Source organism: Nerophis lumbriciformis, linkage group LG17 (assembly GCF_033978685.3).
Source record: "Nerophis lumbriciformis linkage group LG17, RoL_Nlum_v2.1, whole genome shotgun sequence".
NCBI lineage: Eukaryota > Metazoa > Chordata > Actinopteri > Syngnathiformes > Syngnathidae > Nerophis > Nerophis lumbriciformis.
Window position 1 is genome coordinate 12,962,501 of NC_084564.2, and position 17,749 is coordinate 12,980,249.

The following is a 17,749-nucleotide window of genomic DNA, read 5'->3' on the forward strand; positions in this document are numbered from 1 at the left end:
CCGTGTACCAGTCCGTACAGCGGCGTTTTAAAAAGTCATACATTTTACTTTTTGAAACTGATACCGATAATTTCTGATATTACATTTTAAAGCATTTATCGGCAGTCCGATATTATCGGACATCTCTAATTAATACAAGTTAATGTAATGTAAGGTAATGTATACAGTCTGTAGGGATGGGCACCTTTAATATTTCAACTGATATGATACAAATTCCCCGTACTCTTGTCTTATGTTGAGCCCAACAAAGAGTGTATACTGTAAGTATTGTACTTATATCTTTCTTTATTGTATCTTTCATTACCAAATTTGGAGGTGTTGAAATCGCCATGTTAAATCGCTAATGCAAATCAGTAGCGTGTATATGGTAAATACAATGTACATTAGCATCGAGCTATCACATTTTCAAAAAGGGAGCATTACTTCTCAGCCATGTAAAATTTTTGGCGTTGAAAATATGCGGAGGCACAAATCAGCAGAAATCATTAAAAAAACGAAACTCAGTTGACAGTAGAAAGTCGTTGTCGCAATTGTTGGCTATGACTTTAAAGCATAACCAAGCATGCATAACTATAGCTCTTGTCTCAAAGTAGGTGTACTGTCACCCCCTGGCACATCACGCCCTGACTTATTTTGAGTTTTTCTGTGTGTAGTGTTTTAGTTCTTGTCTTGCGCTCCTATTTTGGTGGCTTTTTTTCTTTTTTTTTGGTATTTTCCTATAGCAGTTTCATGTCTTCCTTTGAGCGATATTTCCCGCATCTACTTTGTTTTAGCAGTCAAGAATATTTCAGTTGTTTTTATCCTTCTTTGTGGGGACATTGTTGATTGTCATGTGATGTTCGGATGTACGTCGTCTTTGCTCCACAGTAAGTCTTTGCTCCACAGTAAGTCTTTGCTGTCGTCCAGCATTCTGTTTACTTTGTAGTCATTACAGTTTTAGTTTCGTTCTGCATAGCCTTTCCTAAGCTTCAATGCCTTTTCTTAGGGGCACTCACCTTTTGTTTATTTTTGGTTTAAGCATTAGATACCTTTTTACCTGCACCCTGCCTCCCGCTGTTTCCGACATCTACAAAGCAATTAGCTACCGGCTGCCACCTACTGATATGGAAGAGTATTACACGGTTACTCTGCCGAGCTCTAGACAACACCGACCACTCAAAAACAACACATAATTTTCAGACTATAATTACTGGTTTGCAAAAAATATTTGTAACCCAAATAGGTGAAATTAGATCATCTCCCACGGCACACCAGACTGTATCTCACGGCACACTAGTGGTGCAATCTATAAAATAGTGTGTGATCTACTAAGACTGTGTGTACAATTGTATAGTGGTGAAGACCACCTTATTTAGATGAGGATTTTGCGTGTACTACACGTGGCATCCCCACGGAGACACTCATTTACTGCACATTCACGCTGTCATCCTCCGACCTGTGGCGTTTTGCTATGTTTTCAAACAAGCAGGAGACATCTACCACGGTTTATGGCCATTTTTAGAAGCAGTGAATAATACAATGAAATCTGCTGTACTTACTGTGCTAATACTAATTTTTCATCCATACATCCATTTTGTACTGCTTCTCCCTCTCGGGCAAACAAGAAAATATTTTTAATAATATATAGTCCATTGGGAAAAAAACAACACCCTTAAAAAAATACTAAAGGACACAAAAACGCATAAATTGAATTTGTTTTAATCGGCCCCTTAAGTCATATGAAATTATAAAATTATGTTGCTGAATAGACGATATGTCTAACATTTTTTATATATGATTGTCCAAAATGTTTATATTCTAAAGCAGTGGTTCTCAAATGGGGGTACGCGTACCCCTGGGGGTATTTGAAGGTATGCCAAGAGGTACGTGAGATTTTTTTTAAATGTCTGTCAAAAAAGAGCTGTGAAAAGAAATGCAACAATGCAATATTCAGTGTTGACAGCTAGATTTTTTGAGGACATGTTCCATAAATATTGATGTTAAATATTTCTTTTTTGTGTGAAGAAATGTTTAGAATTAAGTTCATGAATCCAGATGGATCTCTATTACAATCCCCAAAGAGGGCACTTTAAGTTGATTATTACTTCTATGTGTAGAAATCTTTATTTATAATTGAGTCACCTGTTTATTTTTCAACAAGTTTTTAGTCATTTTTATATCTTTTTTTCCAAATAGTTCAAGAAAGACCACAACAAATGAGCAATATTTTGCACTGTTATACAATTTAATAAATCAGAAACTGATGACATAGTGCTGTATTTTACTTCTTTATCTCTTTTTTTCAACCAAAAATGCTTTACTCTGATTAGGGGGTACATCCCTGAAAAAAGGTTGAGAACCACTGTACTAAAGGACACAAAAATGCATCAATTGAATTTGTTTTAATCAGACCCTTAGGTCATATAAAATTATAAAATGATGTTGCTGAATAGACGATATGTGTAACATTTTTTATATCTGATTGTCCAAAATGGTGACATACACACGTAGGACAGAGGATTCTCGCCTGTTTTTGAAGCGCGATCACTGATCCTGCTGCCGTCTGTGTCAATTTGCAAGTCCTTCCCAAATGCTAGATAGTGCTCGCAAAACGGTGATGAGCGCTGATGAATCACATTGCGCATGTTAAATAATTATATTTGCATTTTCTCCTTGTGCACGTTTTGATGATCAGCATATATTTTACATAATCATGAAGACAGAGACGCAGAATGGATTGCACACCTTATTCTGCTTCCTTGACCGACGTAATCCACTTTGCACACGTTCAGTAGATCACCGTTGCGTTTGCTATTGTATTGTAATTGTATTTTGTTTATTTGAAGGACAATGTGCAGTTACCTTAAGAAGATGGCTGCACCAGATTTAGCACCATGCTAATTTACATCTGTAATCCTTTTATGGTGCATCTACAAACCCCGTTTCCATATGAGTTGGGAAATTGTGTTAGATGTAAATATAAACGGAATACAATGATTTGCAAATAACTTTCAACCCATATTCAATTGAATATGCTAGAAAGACAACATATTTCATGTTAAAACTGATAAAAAAATTGTTTTTGCAAATAATCATTAACATTAGAATTTGATGCCAGCAACACGTGACAAAGAAGTTGGGAAAGGTGGCAATAAATACTGATAAAGCTGAGGAATGCTCATCAAACACTTATTTGGAACATCCCACAGGTGAACAGGCAAATTGGGAACAGGTGGGTGCCATGATTGGGTATAAAAGTAGATTCCATGAAATGCTCAGTCATTCACAAACAAGGATGGGGCGAGGGTCACCACTTTGTCAACAAATTTGTGAGCAAATTGTTGAACAGTTTAAGAAAAACCTATCTCAACCAGCTATTGCAAGGAATTTAGGGATTTCACCATCTACGGTCCGTAATATCATCAAATGGGTCAGAGAATCTGGAGAAATCACTGCACGTAAGCAGCTAAGCCCGTGACCTTCGATCCCTCAGGCTGTACTGCATCAACAAGCGACATCAGTGTGTAAAGGATATCACCACATGGGCTCAGGAACACTTCAGAAACCCACTGTCAGTAACTACAGTTGGTCGCTACATCTGTAAGTGCAAGTTAAAACTCTCCTATGCAAGGCGAAAACCGTTTATCAACAACACCCAGAAACGCCGCCGGCTTCGCTGGGCCTGAGCTCATCTAAGATGGACTGATACAAAGTGGAAAAGTGTTCTGTGGTCTGACGAGTCCACATTTCAAATTGTTTTTGGAAACTGTGGACGTCGTGTCCTCCGGACCAAGGAGGAAAAGAACTATCCGGATTGTTATAGGCGCAAAGTTGAAAAGCCAGCATCTGTGATGGTATGGGGGTGTATTAGTGCCCAAGACATGGGTGACTTACACATCTGTGAAGGCGCCATTAATGCTGAAAGGTACATACAGGTTTTGGAGCAACATATGTTGCCATCCAAGCAACGTTACCATGGACGCCCCTGCTTATTTCAGCAAGACAATGCCAAGCCACGTGTTACATCAACGTGGCTTCATAGTAAAACAGTGCGGGTACTAGACTGGCCTGCCTGTAGTCCAGACCTGTCTCCCATTGAAAATGTGTGGCGCATTATGAAGCCTAAAATACCACAACGGAGACCCCCGGACTGTTGAACAACTTAAGCTGTACATCAAGCAGGAATGGGAAAGAATTCCACCTGAGAAGCTTAAAAAAATGTGTCCTCAGTTCCCAAACGTTTACTGAGTGTTGTTAAAAGAAAAGGTGATGTAACACAGTGGTGAACATGCCCTTTCCCAACTACTTTGGCACGTGTTGCAGCCATCAAATTCTAAGTTAATTATTATTTGCAAAAAAAAAAAAGTTTATGAGTTTGAACATCAAATATCTTTTCTTTGTAGTGCATTCAATCAAATATGGGTTGAAAAGGATTTGCAAATCATTGTATTCCGTTTATATTTACATCTAACACAATTTCCAAACTCATATGGAAACGGGGTTTGTAACATCCACAATAAAATTACACAGGATTGAAAATACACAACAATCTTAAAATGACAATGATAAACAATTCAAAATACAAGTACAATACATAGTGGGTATGTGAGTTACAAATCAGTGGGCGGTCAAGTTACAGTACTTTAGCAGCTTCATTTAAAGTGCAGAAGTATATAAAGTGCAGCAGTTTTTATCAAAGTCCACATACAGTGCAGTAGCCATCAGATGATACCCATAAGTGTATCATACAATAGCCATACACCCCATTGATATTGCATACATAAAACAGTTTGCCATGTTACAAGATTGGAATGGTCCTCTGGCGGCCATCAGACTGCTCCCGCCAAGGGTATCATCTGATCAGGTTTGCACGGGCTAACAAAAGTCTCACTGTTGCTTCGCACCACAGTAGAGCAAACCCAGCCTCGTATGGGCATGTCCCCTCCTGTAGAGGATACATACTTTGGGTAACACTTTAGTATGGGGAACATATTCACTAGAGATGTCTGATAATGGCTTTTTTACCGATATCCCGATATTGTCCAACTCTTAATTACCGATACCGATATCAACCGATACCAATATATACAGTCGTGGAATCAACACATTATTATGCCTAATTTTGTTGTGATGCCCCGCTGGATGCATTAAACAATGTAACAAGGTTTTCCAAAATAAATCAACTCAATTTATGTAAAAAAATGCCAACATGGCACTGCCATATTTATAATTGAAGTCACAAAGCGCATTGTTTTTTTTTTAACATACCTCAAAACAATAACAGTGCAATACTTTTTCATAACATGGTCACTACTGCCTAGTTTCTCTTGTCATATTCTTATTTTACTGTTACATTTGTATTCTCATTGTTGCTTTTTGTTTTTATTCCTATTGTAATATTTTTCTATTCTGTTTTCATTTATACCCCCATTATTTACTTTTTACTTTTTAAATTTGATCTCAATTCTGTACACTGCTGCTAGAATTTTAATTTTCTGAGGGAACTCTCCTGAAGGAATCAATAAAGTACTATCTATCTATCCAAACAGCAGCTTGGAATTTGGGACATTCTCTCCCTGAGAGAGACTATGTGGAGGTTGCGGTGTGCGGGGTTGAGGTTTGGTGGGTAGGGCGTAGCGAGGGCGTGTATATTGTAGTGTCCCAGAAGAGTTAGTACTACAAGGGATTCTGGGTATTTGTTCTGTTGTGTTTATGTTGTGTAATGGTGCGGATGTTCTCCCGAAATGTGTTTGTCATTCTTGTTTGGTGTGGGTTCACAGTGTGGTGCATATTTGTAACAGTGTTAAAGTTGTTTATACGGCCACCCTCAGTGTGACCTGTATGGCTGTTGACCAAGTATGAATTGCATTCACTTGTGTGTGGGAAAAGCCGTAGATATTATGTGACTGGGATGACATGCACATAAAGGAAGTGCCTTAAAGGTTTATTGGCTCTCTGTACCTCTCCCTACGTCCGTGTACACAGCGGCGTTTAAAAACGTCATACATTTTACTTTTAAAAACCGATACCGATAATAACGGAACAGATACCGATAATTTCCGATATTACATTTTAAGCATTTATCGGCCGATAATATCAGGCTGCCGATATTATCGGACATCCCTAATATTCACTATTAATTAGTTGCTTATTAACATGCAAATTAGTAACATATTGGCTCTTAATTCGTCATTATTAAGTAGTTATTAATGCCTTATTCTGCATGGCCTTATTATACAACAACCCTAACCCTCACCAAATAACTCTAAATTAAGTCTTTGTTACTTACAATATGTTCCCCTAGTGTCCAAATAACTCTTAATTAAGTCTTTGTTACTTAGAATATGTTCCCCATACTCAAGTGTTACCCTTTTGGATACTGCACCATCCTCTCAGACTAGAGCTGTCCTATCTAAGTCTATGGGCATGAGCCAATAAAGCCTGCAAAACAAACCTGAAAAGTCCAGTTGCGACTTGTACAATAACTTGGATGAATGATAATATTCACGGAAGAGCTTCAGTGTTGGATGCACAGGTTGTCAAGCATCACTGCATCACCTCCTAGCTATACACAACATAAATGTTTCTTACAATTACTGGCAACTTATTTTGGGGTTCCAGGCCTTGACCGCCCAAAACCGGCTCAAAAGCACTGTTTAAAAAAGGAGGTCTAAGTCTTGACCCTTGGAGCACTTCGATCGAAACATGTCACACACACCTCATTTGTGATAAAACCACATAATATGTCTCCATTAAAACTTAGCAGCACAACAACTAAATACTTTTGTGATGATAGAAACTGACTCATCCGATTCATTTCCATCGGACCGTCCAACTATTTCTGATGTCTAAAGCTCATTTGAAATCCTGACACAAATAATGTGCGAGTTCCAAGTGTCCGCGGTAGTTAGGGACCTGAAGGGTCCTGCACTGCAAAAACTGAAATCTAAGTAAGATTACCGTATCTTTCGGAGTATAAGTCGCACCCGAGTATAAGTCGCACCTGCCGAAAATGCATAATAAAAAGGAAAAAAACATATAAAAGTCGCACTGGAGCCCGGCCAAACTATGAAAAAAACTGCGACTTATAGTCCGAAAAATACGGTAAATATCTCAAATAAGGGTGATATTTGCTTATTTTCTGTCTGATAAGATAATTCTTCTCACTAAGCAGATTCTATGTTAGAGTGTTTTACTTGTTTTAAGGGTTTTGGCCCTAAATGATCACACAGGTTGCTGAGATTTGATAACCTATATTGAGTAAAACATGCTTGAAACTAGAATATCAACTGATGCAAAGCTGTGTCATCAACACTCACAAGTATAAAACTACTTTTTTAACTTCCTAAATGGTGGACATTTATCCATGAGAATATTGAAAAGCTGCTGATGGTGTGTTTACCGCAGAAGCAGCTGGGAAGGAGATACTATATGAGTTCACTCTCCAAGGTCAATTCTGTAGATTATTATTATTAAAAATTTAATCTAAGTAAGATTAAATATCTCAAATAAGGGTGATATTTGCTTATTTTCTGTCTGATAAGATAATTCTTCTCACTAAGCAGATTTTATGTTAGAGTGTTTTACTTGTTTTAAGGGTTTTGGTCCTAAATGATCTCAGTAAGATATTACAGCTTGTTGCTGAGATTTGATGACCTATATTGAGTAAAACATGCTTGAAACTAGAATATCAACTGTTGCAAAGCTGTGTCATCAACACTCACAAGTATAAAACTACTTTTTTAAAGTAATATTTTCTTATTTCAAGCATGAACAAAAAAATCATGACTTTGACACAATTGTGTCTCATAATTAAAACAGATGACAGCCAAATGGAGTTTGCTGTTTTATTTTCAATGAAACAATAGAAAATACGTACTCATATAGTAGTACAGTTGTTATTAGTGAGAATATACTTATTTTAAGGTATTTTTGGGTTCATTGAAGTTAGCTCATTTTACTTGTTTTGGAAAGTCTTGACAAGCCAAATTTTCTTGTTCTATTGGCAGATGATTTTGCATAGTTCAAATAAAATACCCCTAATTTTTGTAATTTTTTTCCCTTGTTTTTGAACACTTTTTGCAGTGTAAAATAGTATAAAACTACTTTTTTAAAGTAATATTTTCTTATTTCAAGCATGAACAAGAAAATATATATGACTTTGACACAATTGTGTCTCATAATTAAAACAGATGACGGCCAAATGGACTTTGCTGTTTTATTTTCAATGAAATAATAGAAAATACGTACTCATATAGTAGTACAGTTGGCACAGTACAGTAAACTGACAGTTAATATTTAAACATTTGACATTTCAAACAATTTTGAACAGAAATAGTTCATGCACATTCAGATAAATTCTTCAAAATTACAAGTAAAAAAAATTTGGCCGGGGGCCGGGCTGTGTATATGCGCACTAATTGACTGAAAGAGCACACACTTGACGCGATGATGTCATGTTATCGATGGAAAAATACATTTTTAGACCATATGATTTAGGAAACCCTGAGATTAACAAGCGATTGCCTTGTTGCCTTCCATTAAGAACAATAAATGTGTTTTTAGTATAAGTTTGCTGATTTCAAGAAATGTAATGCCGAGCGCATATCATTATGTCAAAATAACGGCACTAGCATTTACTTCATTTAAGAATATTTTTCAACATATTGAGCAAAATGGTCTATTTTTTTCTACCAAGAAAAGTGCACTTGTTATTAGTGAGAATATACTTATTTTAAGGTATTTTTGGGTTCATTGAGGTTAGCTAATTTTACTTGTTTTGGAAAGTCTTGACAAGCCGAATTTTTTTGTTCTATTGGCAGATAATTTTGCTTAGTTCAAATAAAAATACCCCTCATTTTTGTATATTTTTTTCTTGTTTTTGAACACTGACTTTTTGCAGTGTGAGCATGAGTTCTGCACCAATTAAATGTCTCATTGGAACAACACATGGCCTAAAGTCTGCGGTACCTTGGAGAGATCTCTGAAGTTGGCCGGCAGGGTGAGGTCCAGCTCCTCTGAGTCATAGCTGGCCAGGACCCAGGGAAAGACGGGATACTGGCTGAGGTCGTTGTAAGTCCTGCCTGGACAGACGGAGAGACATGGCAGAAACGTGTGAGTGATGAAAGGCTGCCTGGGGGGGGGGGGGGGGGGGGTGGAGGCTACACTGCAGGCCTCCGTCGCTTTGGAGGGATCAGCCTGCTGCATTCCGACAAGCCCACAAATCTCTGCGCCCTTAACGAGACGCACTCCCGGTCTCTTGGGGAGCGTGACGGCGAACGCCAGTCTGCTACATGAGAACGTTTAGTGTGCTCCTCGCGCCGCCGCCTGCAGAGTTGCGGCGTATCAGCCGGCAGAGGGTCAAGCGTCTGGTAGTTTGATCCCCGCGCTGACCAGATGTGAGCGCTCTGGCAGGCGTAGGGGTATGGCTTTCAGATGGCAAAACGTGTCGGGAGAAATCCGTGGGAAGACGAATTAAGCCGGTGGCTTTTGTTTTTCGTGGAGACGCAAAACAGCTGCGGGGTCAAGAGTGAGCTGGGACGCCGCGGACACTTTGTCGGATTTTTTTTAACCGCCGCTCACAATGACCGCAACTACAAACAATGTACATTACCATTTAAGATTCGTTCAGTGTTGATGCTTCCTTGTCCTAAAGCTTTAGGGCGTTGGGCACACTGTCATACACTCTCCTGGAAAGACTTGACTTTAAAAGCGTATGTACAAACCCCGTTTCCATATGAGTTGTGAAATTGTGTTAGATGTAAATATAAACGGAATACAATGATTTGCAAATCATTTTCAACCCATATTCAATTGAATGCACTACAAAGACAAGATATTTGATGTTCAAACTCGTAAACCTTTTTTTTTTTTTTTGCAAATAATAATTAACTTAGAATTTCATGGCTGCAACACGTGCCAAAGTAGTTGGGAAAGGGCATGTTCACCACTGTGTTACATGGCCTTTCCTTTTAACAACACTCAGTAAATGTTTGGGAACTGAGGAGACACATTTGTTAAGCTTCTCAGGTGGAATTCTTTCCCATTCTTGCTTGATGTACAGCTTAAGTTGTTCAACAGTCCGGGGGTCTCCGTTGTGGTATTTTAGGCTTCATAATGAGCCACACATTTTCAATGGGAGACAGGTCTGGACTACAGGCAGGCCAGTCTAGTACCCACACTCTTTTACTATGAAGCCACGTTGATGTAACACGTGGCTTGGCATTGTCTTGCTGAAATAAGCAGGGGCGTCCATGGTAACGTTGCTTGGATGGCAACATATGTTGCTTCAAAACCTGTATGTACTTTTCAGCATTAATGGCGCCTTCACAGATGTGTAAGTTACCCATGTCTTGGCCACTAATACACCCCCATACCATCACAGATGCTGGCTTTTCAACTTTGCGCCTATTACAATCCGGATGGTTCTTTTCCTCATTGAGCCGGAGGACACGACGTCCACAGTTTCCAAAAACAATTTGAAATGTGGACTCGTCAGATCACAGAACACTTTTCCACTTTGTATCAGTCCATCTTAGATGAGCTCAGGCCCAGCAAAGCCGACGGCATTTCTGGGTGTTGTTGATAAACGGTTTTCGCCTTGCATAGGAGAGTTTTAACTTGCACTTACAGATGTAGCGACCAACTGTAGTTACTGACAGTTGGTTTCTGAAGTGTTCCTGAGCCCATGTGGTGATATCCTTTCCACACTGATGTCGCTTGTTGATGCAGTACAGCCTGAGGGATCGAAGGTCACGGGCTTAGTTGCTTACGTGCAGTGATTTCTCCAGATTCTTTGAACCCTTTGATGATATTACGGACCGTAGATGGTGAAATCCCTAAATTCCTTGCAATAGCTGGTTGAGAAAGGTTTTTCTTAAACTGTTCAACAATTTGCTCACGCATTTGTTGACAAAGTGGTGACCCTCGCCCCATCCTTGTTTGTGAATGACCGAGCATTTCATGGACTCTACTTTTATACACAATCATGGCACCCACCTGTTCCCAATTTGCCTGTTCACCTGTGGGATGTTCCAAATAAGTGTTTGATGAGCATTCCTCAACTTTATCAGTATTTATTGCCACCTTTCCCAACTTCTTTGTCACGTGTTGCTGGCATCAAATTGTAAAGTTAATTATTAGTTAATCATCAGTTTGAACATCAAATATGTTGTCTTTGTAGCATATTCAACTGAATATGGGTTGAAAAGGATTTGCAAATCATTGTATTCCGTTTATATTTACATCTAACACAATTTCCCAACTCATATGGAAACGGGGTTTGTAAGAATTTCAAAAAGCTGTTCCCCCAAAAGTGTTCCCTCGCTACAACACAGTTCACTTTACACGGCCTTGCTGTTACACAGATTTTTGTGTGTGTGTGTGTGTAATTTTTTACAGTGTCGCAAACTTTTTTCTTTTTTTTTTACAGTGTATGAGTTAGTGTTGTCCCGATACCAATATTTTGGTACCGGTACCAAAATTATTTCGATACTTTTTGATACTTTTCTAAATAAAGGGGACCACAAAAAAAATGCATTATTGGCTTTATTTTAACAACAAATCTTAGGGTACATTAAACATATGTTTCTTATTGCAATTTAATCCTTAAATAAAATAGTGAACATACAAGACAACTTGTCTTTTAGTAGTAAGTAAACAAACAAAGGCTCCTAATTTAGCTGCTGACGTATGCAGTAACATATTGTGTTATTTTCCATTCTATTATTTTGTCAAAATTATTAAGGACAAGTGGTAGAAAATTAATTATTAATCCATTTGTTCATTTACTGTTAATATCTGCTTACTTTCTCTTTTAACATGTTCTATCTACACTTCTGTTAAAATGTAATAATCACTTTTTCTTCTGTTGTTTGGATACTTTACATCAGTTTTGGATGATACCACAGATTTGGGTATCAATCCGATACCAAGTAGTTACAGGATCATACATTGGTCATATTCAAAGTCCTCATGTGTCCAGGGACATATTTCCTGAGTTTATAAACATAATATACATTTTGTTTTAAAACAAAAGATGTTGAGATGCCAAAAAATATCGACGTAATCATAGTAGTATCGACTCAATACGCTATTGTACTTGGTATCATTACAGTGGATGTCAGGTCCACTAATGGCGTTTGTTTACATTTTGACGCCAGTGAGCTACGGTGTGTAGTGAAGCATGTTTAGCTATTCCTTGTCCTGCAGGGATGATACTTGTAAGAAACTTACTTTATTTGTCGCCATGGAGACGAGGATTAGTCATTTAGAAGTAGCTAAAACACTGCCGACTGCGAACAAGGGGATGGGTCAAATGCAGAGGGTAATTTCACCACACCTAGTGTGTGTACTCAGTGGTACTTTAACTTTAACTTTTCCAATTCACTTTATTCATTCCACATGGGAATGAATAAAGTGAGCGTGAAGGGCAGTGCTGAGAAGAAGTGGATGATATTTATTGAATTAAAGAAGGAAGTCATCCAAAACATTGACCTGGCAAACCAATACTGAGGCAGAATGAGCCAAGGACGTTAAAATAACTTCCTAAATGGTGGACATTTATCCATGTGAATATTGAAAAGCTGCTGATGGTGTGTTTACCGCAGAAGCAGCTGGAAGGAGATACTATATGAGTTCACTCACTCTCCAAGGTCAATTCTGTAGATTATTATTATTGTACATTGCAAAAAATTAAATCTAAGTAAGATTAAATATCTCAAATAAGGGTGATATTTGCTTATTTTCTGTCTGACAAGATAATTCTTCTCACGAAGCAGATTTTATGTTAGAGTGTTTTACTTGTTTTAAGGGTTTTGGTCCTAAATGATCTCAGTAAGATATTACAGCTTGTTGCTGAGATTTGATGACCTATATTGAGTAAAGCATGCTTGAAACTAGAATATCAACTGTTGCAAAGCTGTGTCATCAACACTCACAAGTATAAAACTACTTTTTTAAAGTAATAATTTCTTACTTCAAGCATGAAAAAAAAATCATGATGCCGAGCGCATATCATTATGTCAAGATAATGGCACTAGCATTTACAGTACTTCATTTAAGAATATTTTTCAACATATTGAGCAAAAAGGTCTCTTTTTTTTCTACCAAGAAAAGTGCACTTGTTATTAGTGAGAATATACTTATTTTAAGGTATTTTTGGGTTCATTGAGGTTAGCTCATTTTACTTGTTTTGGAAAGTCTTGACAAGCCGAACTTTTTTGTTCTATTGGCAGATAATTTTGCTTAGTTCAAATAAAATACCCCTCATTTTTTTATATTTTTTTCTTGTTTTTTAACACTGACTTTTTGCAGTGTACATTACTTCATAAAACGACTAATTTAAAAAAAAACATTTTTTTACAATAATTCTTATCTAAAAGTTACCTATTCCTTTGTACGTGTTATTAGGTGCTGCTTCATTGGGAGATGTTGATCTAAAATAAAAGTGTTTTGAGAACCAATTAAACTGCTAAGTTTAGGTACTACTGCATGTTTTTGCGTTTTAGTGGTTTTTGCTCACTTTTTCGTCTTCTTCCACAGCGTCCATTCAAAGTACCTTATTTTTTGGAGTATAAGTCGCACCGGAGTATAAGTCGCACCTGCCGAAAATGCATAATAAAAAAGGAAAAAAACATATATAAGTCGGCCAAACTATGTAAAAAACTGCGACTTATAGTCCGAAAAATACGGTACTCGCATCATGGCGAGTGATGCCAATCAACAAGGACATCATTGTGATGGCAATAATCGTTTTTTTTCTCCCTCTGGCTACTCATGGTGTACAGCAGGCCTGGGCAATTATTTTGACTCGGGGGCCACATTTAGAGAAAAAAAATTGTCTGGGGGCCGGTATATCTATATTTAGGAACACTAATACACAACCTCCCAATAATGTTTGATTGAATGCTAAAAACGTCATGACAGACCGCCTTAAAAAACGTAATGGAATTTTACATTTTTCTATGAACGATAAAACACTGAATATTGACAAAATATGAACGTCACACCCCCTTTCGATCGACATATTTTACAATCAAGTGAAACGCAACAAAAATGCAACAAACAGTGAAATATGAACGCGAAGGGTACAAAATAAACCAATTTACAATCTGATATATCTGATGTATCACTAAGCTTTAGAACTTCGTTGTGAAAATCTCCTTCCGTGTCCGTGGAAACGCTTCCCACCCACACTGCTTGGTGCCTCGTCTGAGCTGCTGTGACGTCGATGACCATAGTAACTAATTAGATTACCATAGTAACTGGTATATCATCCAAAAGCGCAGATTCCAACCATTGAAATACTTTGTATAGTTGAAGACTTACGGTCGTTAAAAAACATCACTGCACATCATAATGGCAGCTACACTTTCCATCTTAAAGGGGAACATTATCACAATTTCAGAAGGGTTAAAACCATTAAAAATCAGTTCCCAGTGGCTTATTTTATTTTTCGAAGTTTTTTTCAAAATTTTAATTTAAATTTTTCCCTAAAAAAAGCTTCAAAGTGCCTGATTTTAACCATCGTTATAAACACCCGTCCATTTTCCTGTGACGTCACATAGTGATGCCGATACAAACAAACATGGCGGATAGAACAGCAAGGTATTGCGACATTAGCTCGGATTCAGACTCGGATTTCAGCGGCTTTAGCGATTCAACAGATTACGCATGTATTGAAACGGATGGTTGTAGTGTGGAGGCAGGTAGCGAAAACGAAATTGAAGAAGAAACTGAAGCTATTGAGCCACATCGGTTTGAACCGTATGCAAGCGAAACCGACGAAAACGACACGACAGCCAGCGACACGGGAGAAAGCGAGGACGAATTTGGCGATCGCCTTCTAACCAACGATTGGTATGTGTTTGTTTGGCATTAAAGGAAACTAACAACTATGAACTAGGTTTACAGCATATGAAATACATTTGGCAACAACATGCACTTTGAAAGTGCAGACAGCCCAGTTTTCATCAATTAATATATTCTGTAGACATACCCTCATCCGCTCTCTTTTCCTGGGGGTCTGGCGGCAGATTTCTTTGACTTTATCGTTGGAAATGCATCTGCTTTGAGTGTCGCAGGATATCCACACATTCTTGCCATCTCTGTCGTAGCATAGCTTTCGTCGGTAAAGTGTGCGGAACAAACGTCCAATTTCTTGCCACTTTCGCATCTTTGGGCCACTGGTGCAACTTGAATCCGTCCCTGTTCGTGTTGTTACACCCTCCGACAACACACCGACGAGGCATGATGTCTCCAAGGTACGGAAAACAGTCGAAAAAACGGAAAATAACAGAGTTGATTTGACTCGGTGTTTGTAATGTGTTTGAGAAAATGGTGGATTGCTTCCCGAGAGCGAATAATAGAAAGGCGTTTAATTCGCCAAAATTCACCCATTTAGAGTTCGGAAATCGGTTAGGCGCAGTCAGGGCGTTGAGGGTATCTGGTTTGGTGGCTGCAGGATTAGGTCTCTGCTTTTTGCAGATGATGTGGTCCTGATGGCTTCATCTGGCCAAGATCTTCAGCTCTCGTTGGATCGGTTCGCAGCCGAGTGTGAAGCGACTGGGATGGGAATCAGCACCTCCAAGTCCGAGTCCATGGTTCTCGCCAGGAAAAGGGTGGAGTGCCATCTCCGGGTTGGGGAGGAGATCTTGCCCCAAGTGGAGGAGTTCAAATACCTCGGAGTCTTGTTCACGAGTGAGGATAGAGTGGATCGTGAGATCGACAGGCGGATGGATCGGTGCGGCGTCTTCAGTAATGCGGACGCTGTATCGATCCGTTGTGGTGAAGAAGGAGCTGAGCCGGAAGGCAAAGCTCTCGATTTACCGGTCGATCTACGTTCCCATCCTCACCTATGGTCATGAGTTTTGGGTCATGACCGAAAGGACAAGATCACGGGTACAAGCGGCCGAAATGAGTTTCCTCCGCCGGGTGGCGGGGCTCTCCCTTAGAGATAGGGTGAGAAGCTCTGTCATCCGGGGGGAGTTCAAAGTAAAGCCGCTGCTCCTCACTCGAGAGGACCCAGATGAGGTGGTTCGGGCATCTGGTCAGGATGCCACCCGAACGCCTCCCTAGGGAGGTGTTTAGGGCACGTCCGACCGGTAGGAGGCCGCGGGGAAGACCCAGGACACGTTGGGAAGACTATGTCTCCCGGCTGGCCTGGGAACGCCTCGGGGCCCCACAGGAAGAGCTGGACAAAGTGGCTGGGGAAAGGGAAGTCTGGGCTTCCCTGCTTAGGCTGCTGCCCCGCGACCCGACCTCGGATAAGCGGAAGAAGATGGATGGATGGATGGAAATCGGTTAGAAAAATATATGGTCTTTTTTTCTGCAACATCAAGGTATATATTGACGCTTACATAGGTCTGGTGATAATGTTCCCCTTTAAAAATCTAAAAAAAATTATTTGGGAATGTCCGGCGGGCCAGATTGAAAAGCTTAACGGGCCGCATGTGGCCCCCAGGCCTTAATTTGCCCAGATCTGGTGTACAGTAAAGTCCATCACAAAGACAAATGCTAAAATAACCTTTGCATTTATGGTATAAGGTGATTAAATTATGTTAATGAAGTGTTCTGAGCGGGGGGGAAAAAAGGTCATTTGGATCATTTTAAAAAGGTGACATTTTGGCGACTGGAAGCATCATCCTCAGCGTTTAGGTCGTGATGAGGACGAAGCTGCATCGGCAGCGGGCGAGGGAGTCGGGGCGGTGGCGGTGGCGTAGCTGCAGTCGGGTGTAGGATGTTAATAATGGTGGAATAGTGGTTAATTAGAAGACCACTTCCCCTTCGCACCTCTCCTCAGCAATCCACACCCGCCTGTCTGCCTGCGTTCTGACATCGCTGTCAGCCCGGGTCATTACCGGGGGATTTTTAATGAATTTTCTGCATGTTTTTCCCTCCGTCTGCCTTCCATCTAATTAGCTGACAATAATGCATCGGGCGAGAGCGCGCGGCGGCTAAATATAAATATGCATGAGCGCTCAGCGAGACGGAGGATGACACCTCTCAGACGAGCGCGCGGCCCTCGCTCGCCTTCCCCTGTTAGCTTCACTTCAGATCAGAGAGTCGACTGGCGAGCCTTCACAAGTGCACAGACGCACTCGTGTACGCTCGCAGGAAGCCTAATTATCCCGCCGAGTGTGCGGGCGCCGACTTGTGCGCTTCAAACAGCAACGGTGAAGTGTGCTGCGGCGGCGGCGGCGGCGGCCACTTAAGGACGAGGCGGAGTGGCGAAGAAACGAGGCCGTGGCGGAGAGCTCGTTCTGCGGCGTCACGCTTATTGATGGTGGCGGCGCAACCTGCAGTCGCGGGACTCTTCCACTTAAGACGCGCGTAAAGATAATTGGTTTAAACGTAACACTTTCCATTCCGATAAAGTCTTTCCGGAAACGGGAGAAAAACACAACAGAAGCAATGAAGTTGATTGACGGCGTTGTTGGGGACGAAGCCTTACCTGAAATGGTGTTGAGGAACATGAGGTACTCAAAGTTGGAGATCTCCCTCCTCTGCCAGCGCTGCGTCATGTTGGACGCTTTGAAAAGCTGCCGAGGGCTCGCCAGCGAGATTCGCCTGAGAAAGTGCGGATGAGACGCAAATCAGGGGAGGATCATGACAACCGGAGAACATAATAATTGTAAATGGGTTATACTTGTATAGTGCTTTGACACTATTTCCACATTCACCCATTCACACACACATTCACACACTGATGGCGGGAGCTGTCATGCAAGGCCCTAACCACGACCCATCAGGAGCAAGGGTGAAGTGTCTT

The 17,749-nt window shown here is 40.1% G+C and overlaps 1 protein-coding gene across 4 annotated transcripts in view; it reads right to left on the reverse strand.

Annotated features, from left to right (window-relative positions):
* LOC133614516 (neurobeachin-like) overlaps positions 1–17,749 on the reverse strand; it is a 726,573-nt gene that overhangs the window by 129,854 nt on the left and 578,970 nt on the right. For all 4 annotated transcript variants that reach the window (XM_061972518.1, XM_061972517.1, XM_061972519.1 and 1 more), the window contains 2 exons: positions 17,432–17,547; positions 8,950–9,062 (listed from right to left, as the gene is read on the reverse strand). In XM_061972518.1, coding sequence (XP_061828502.1) covers positions 8,950–9,062; positions 17,432–17,547 — 229 coding nt within the window. The remainder of the gene's footprint in view (positions 1–8,949; positions 9,063–17,431; positions 17,548–17,749) is intronic.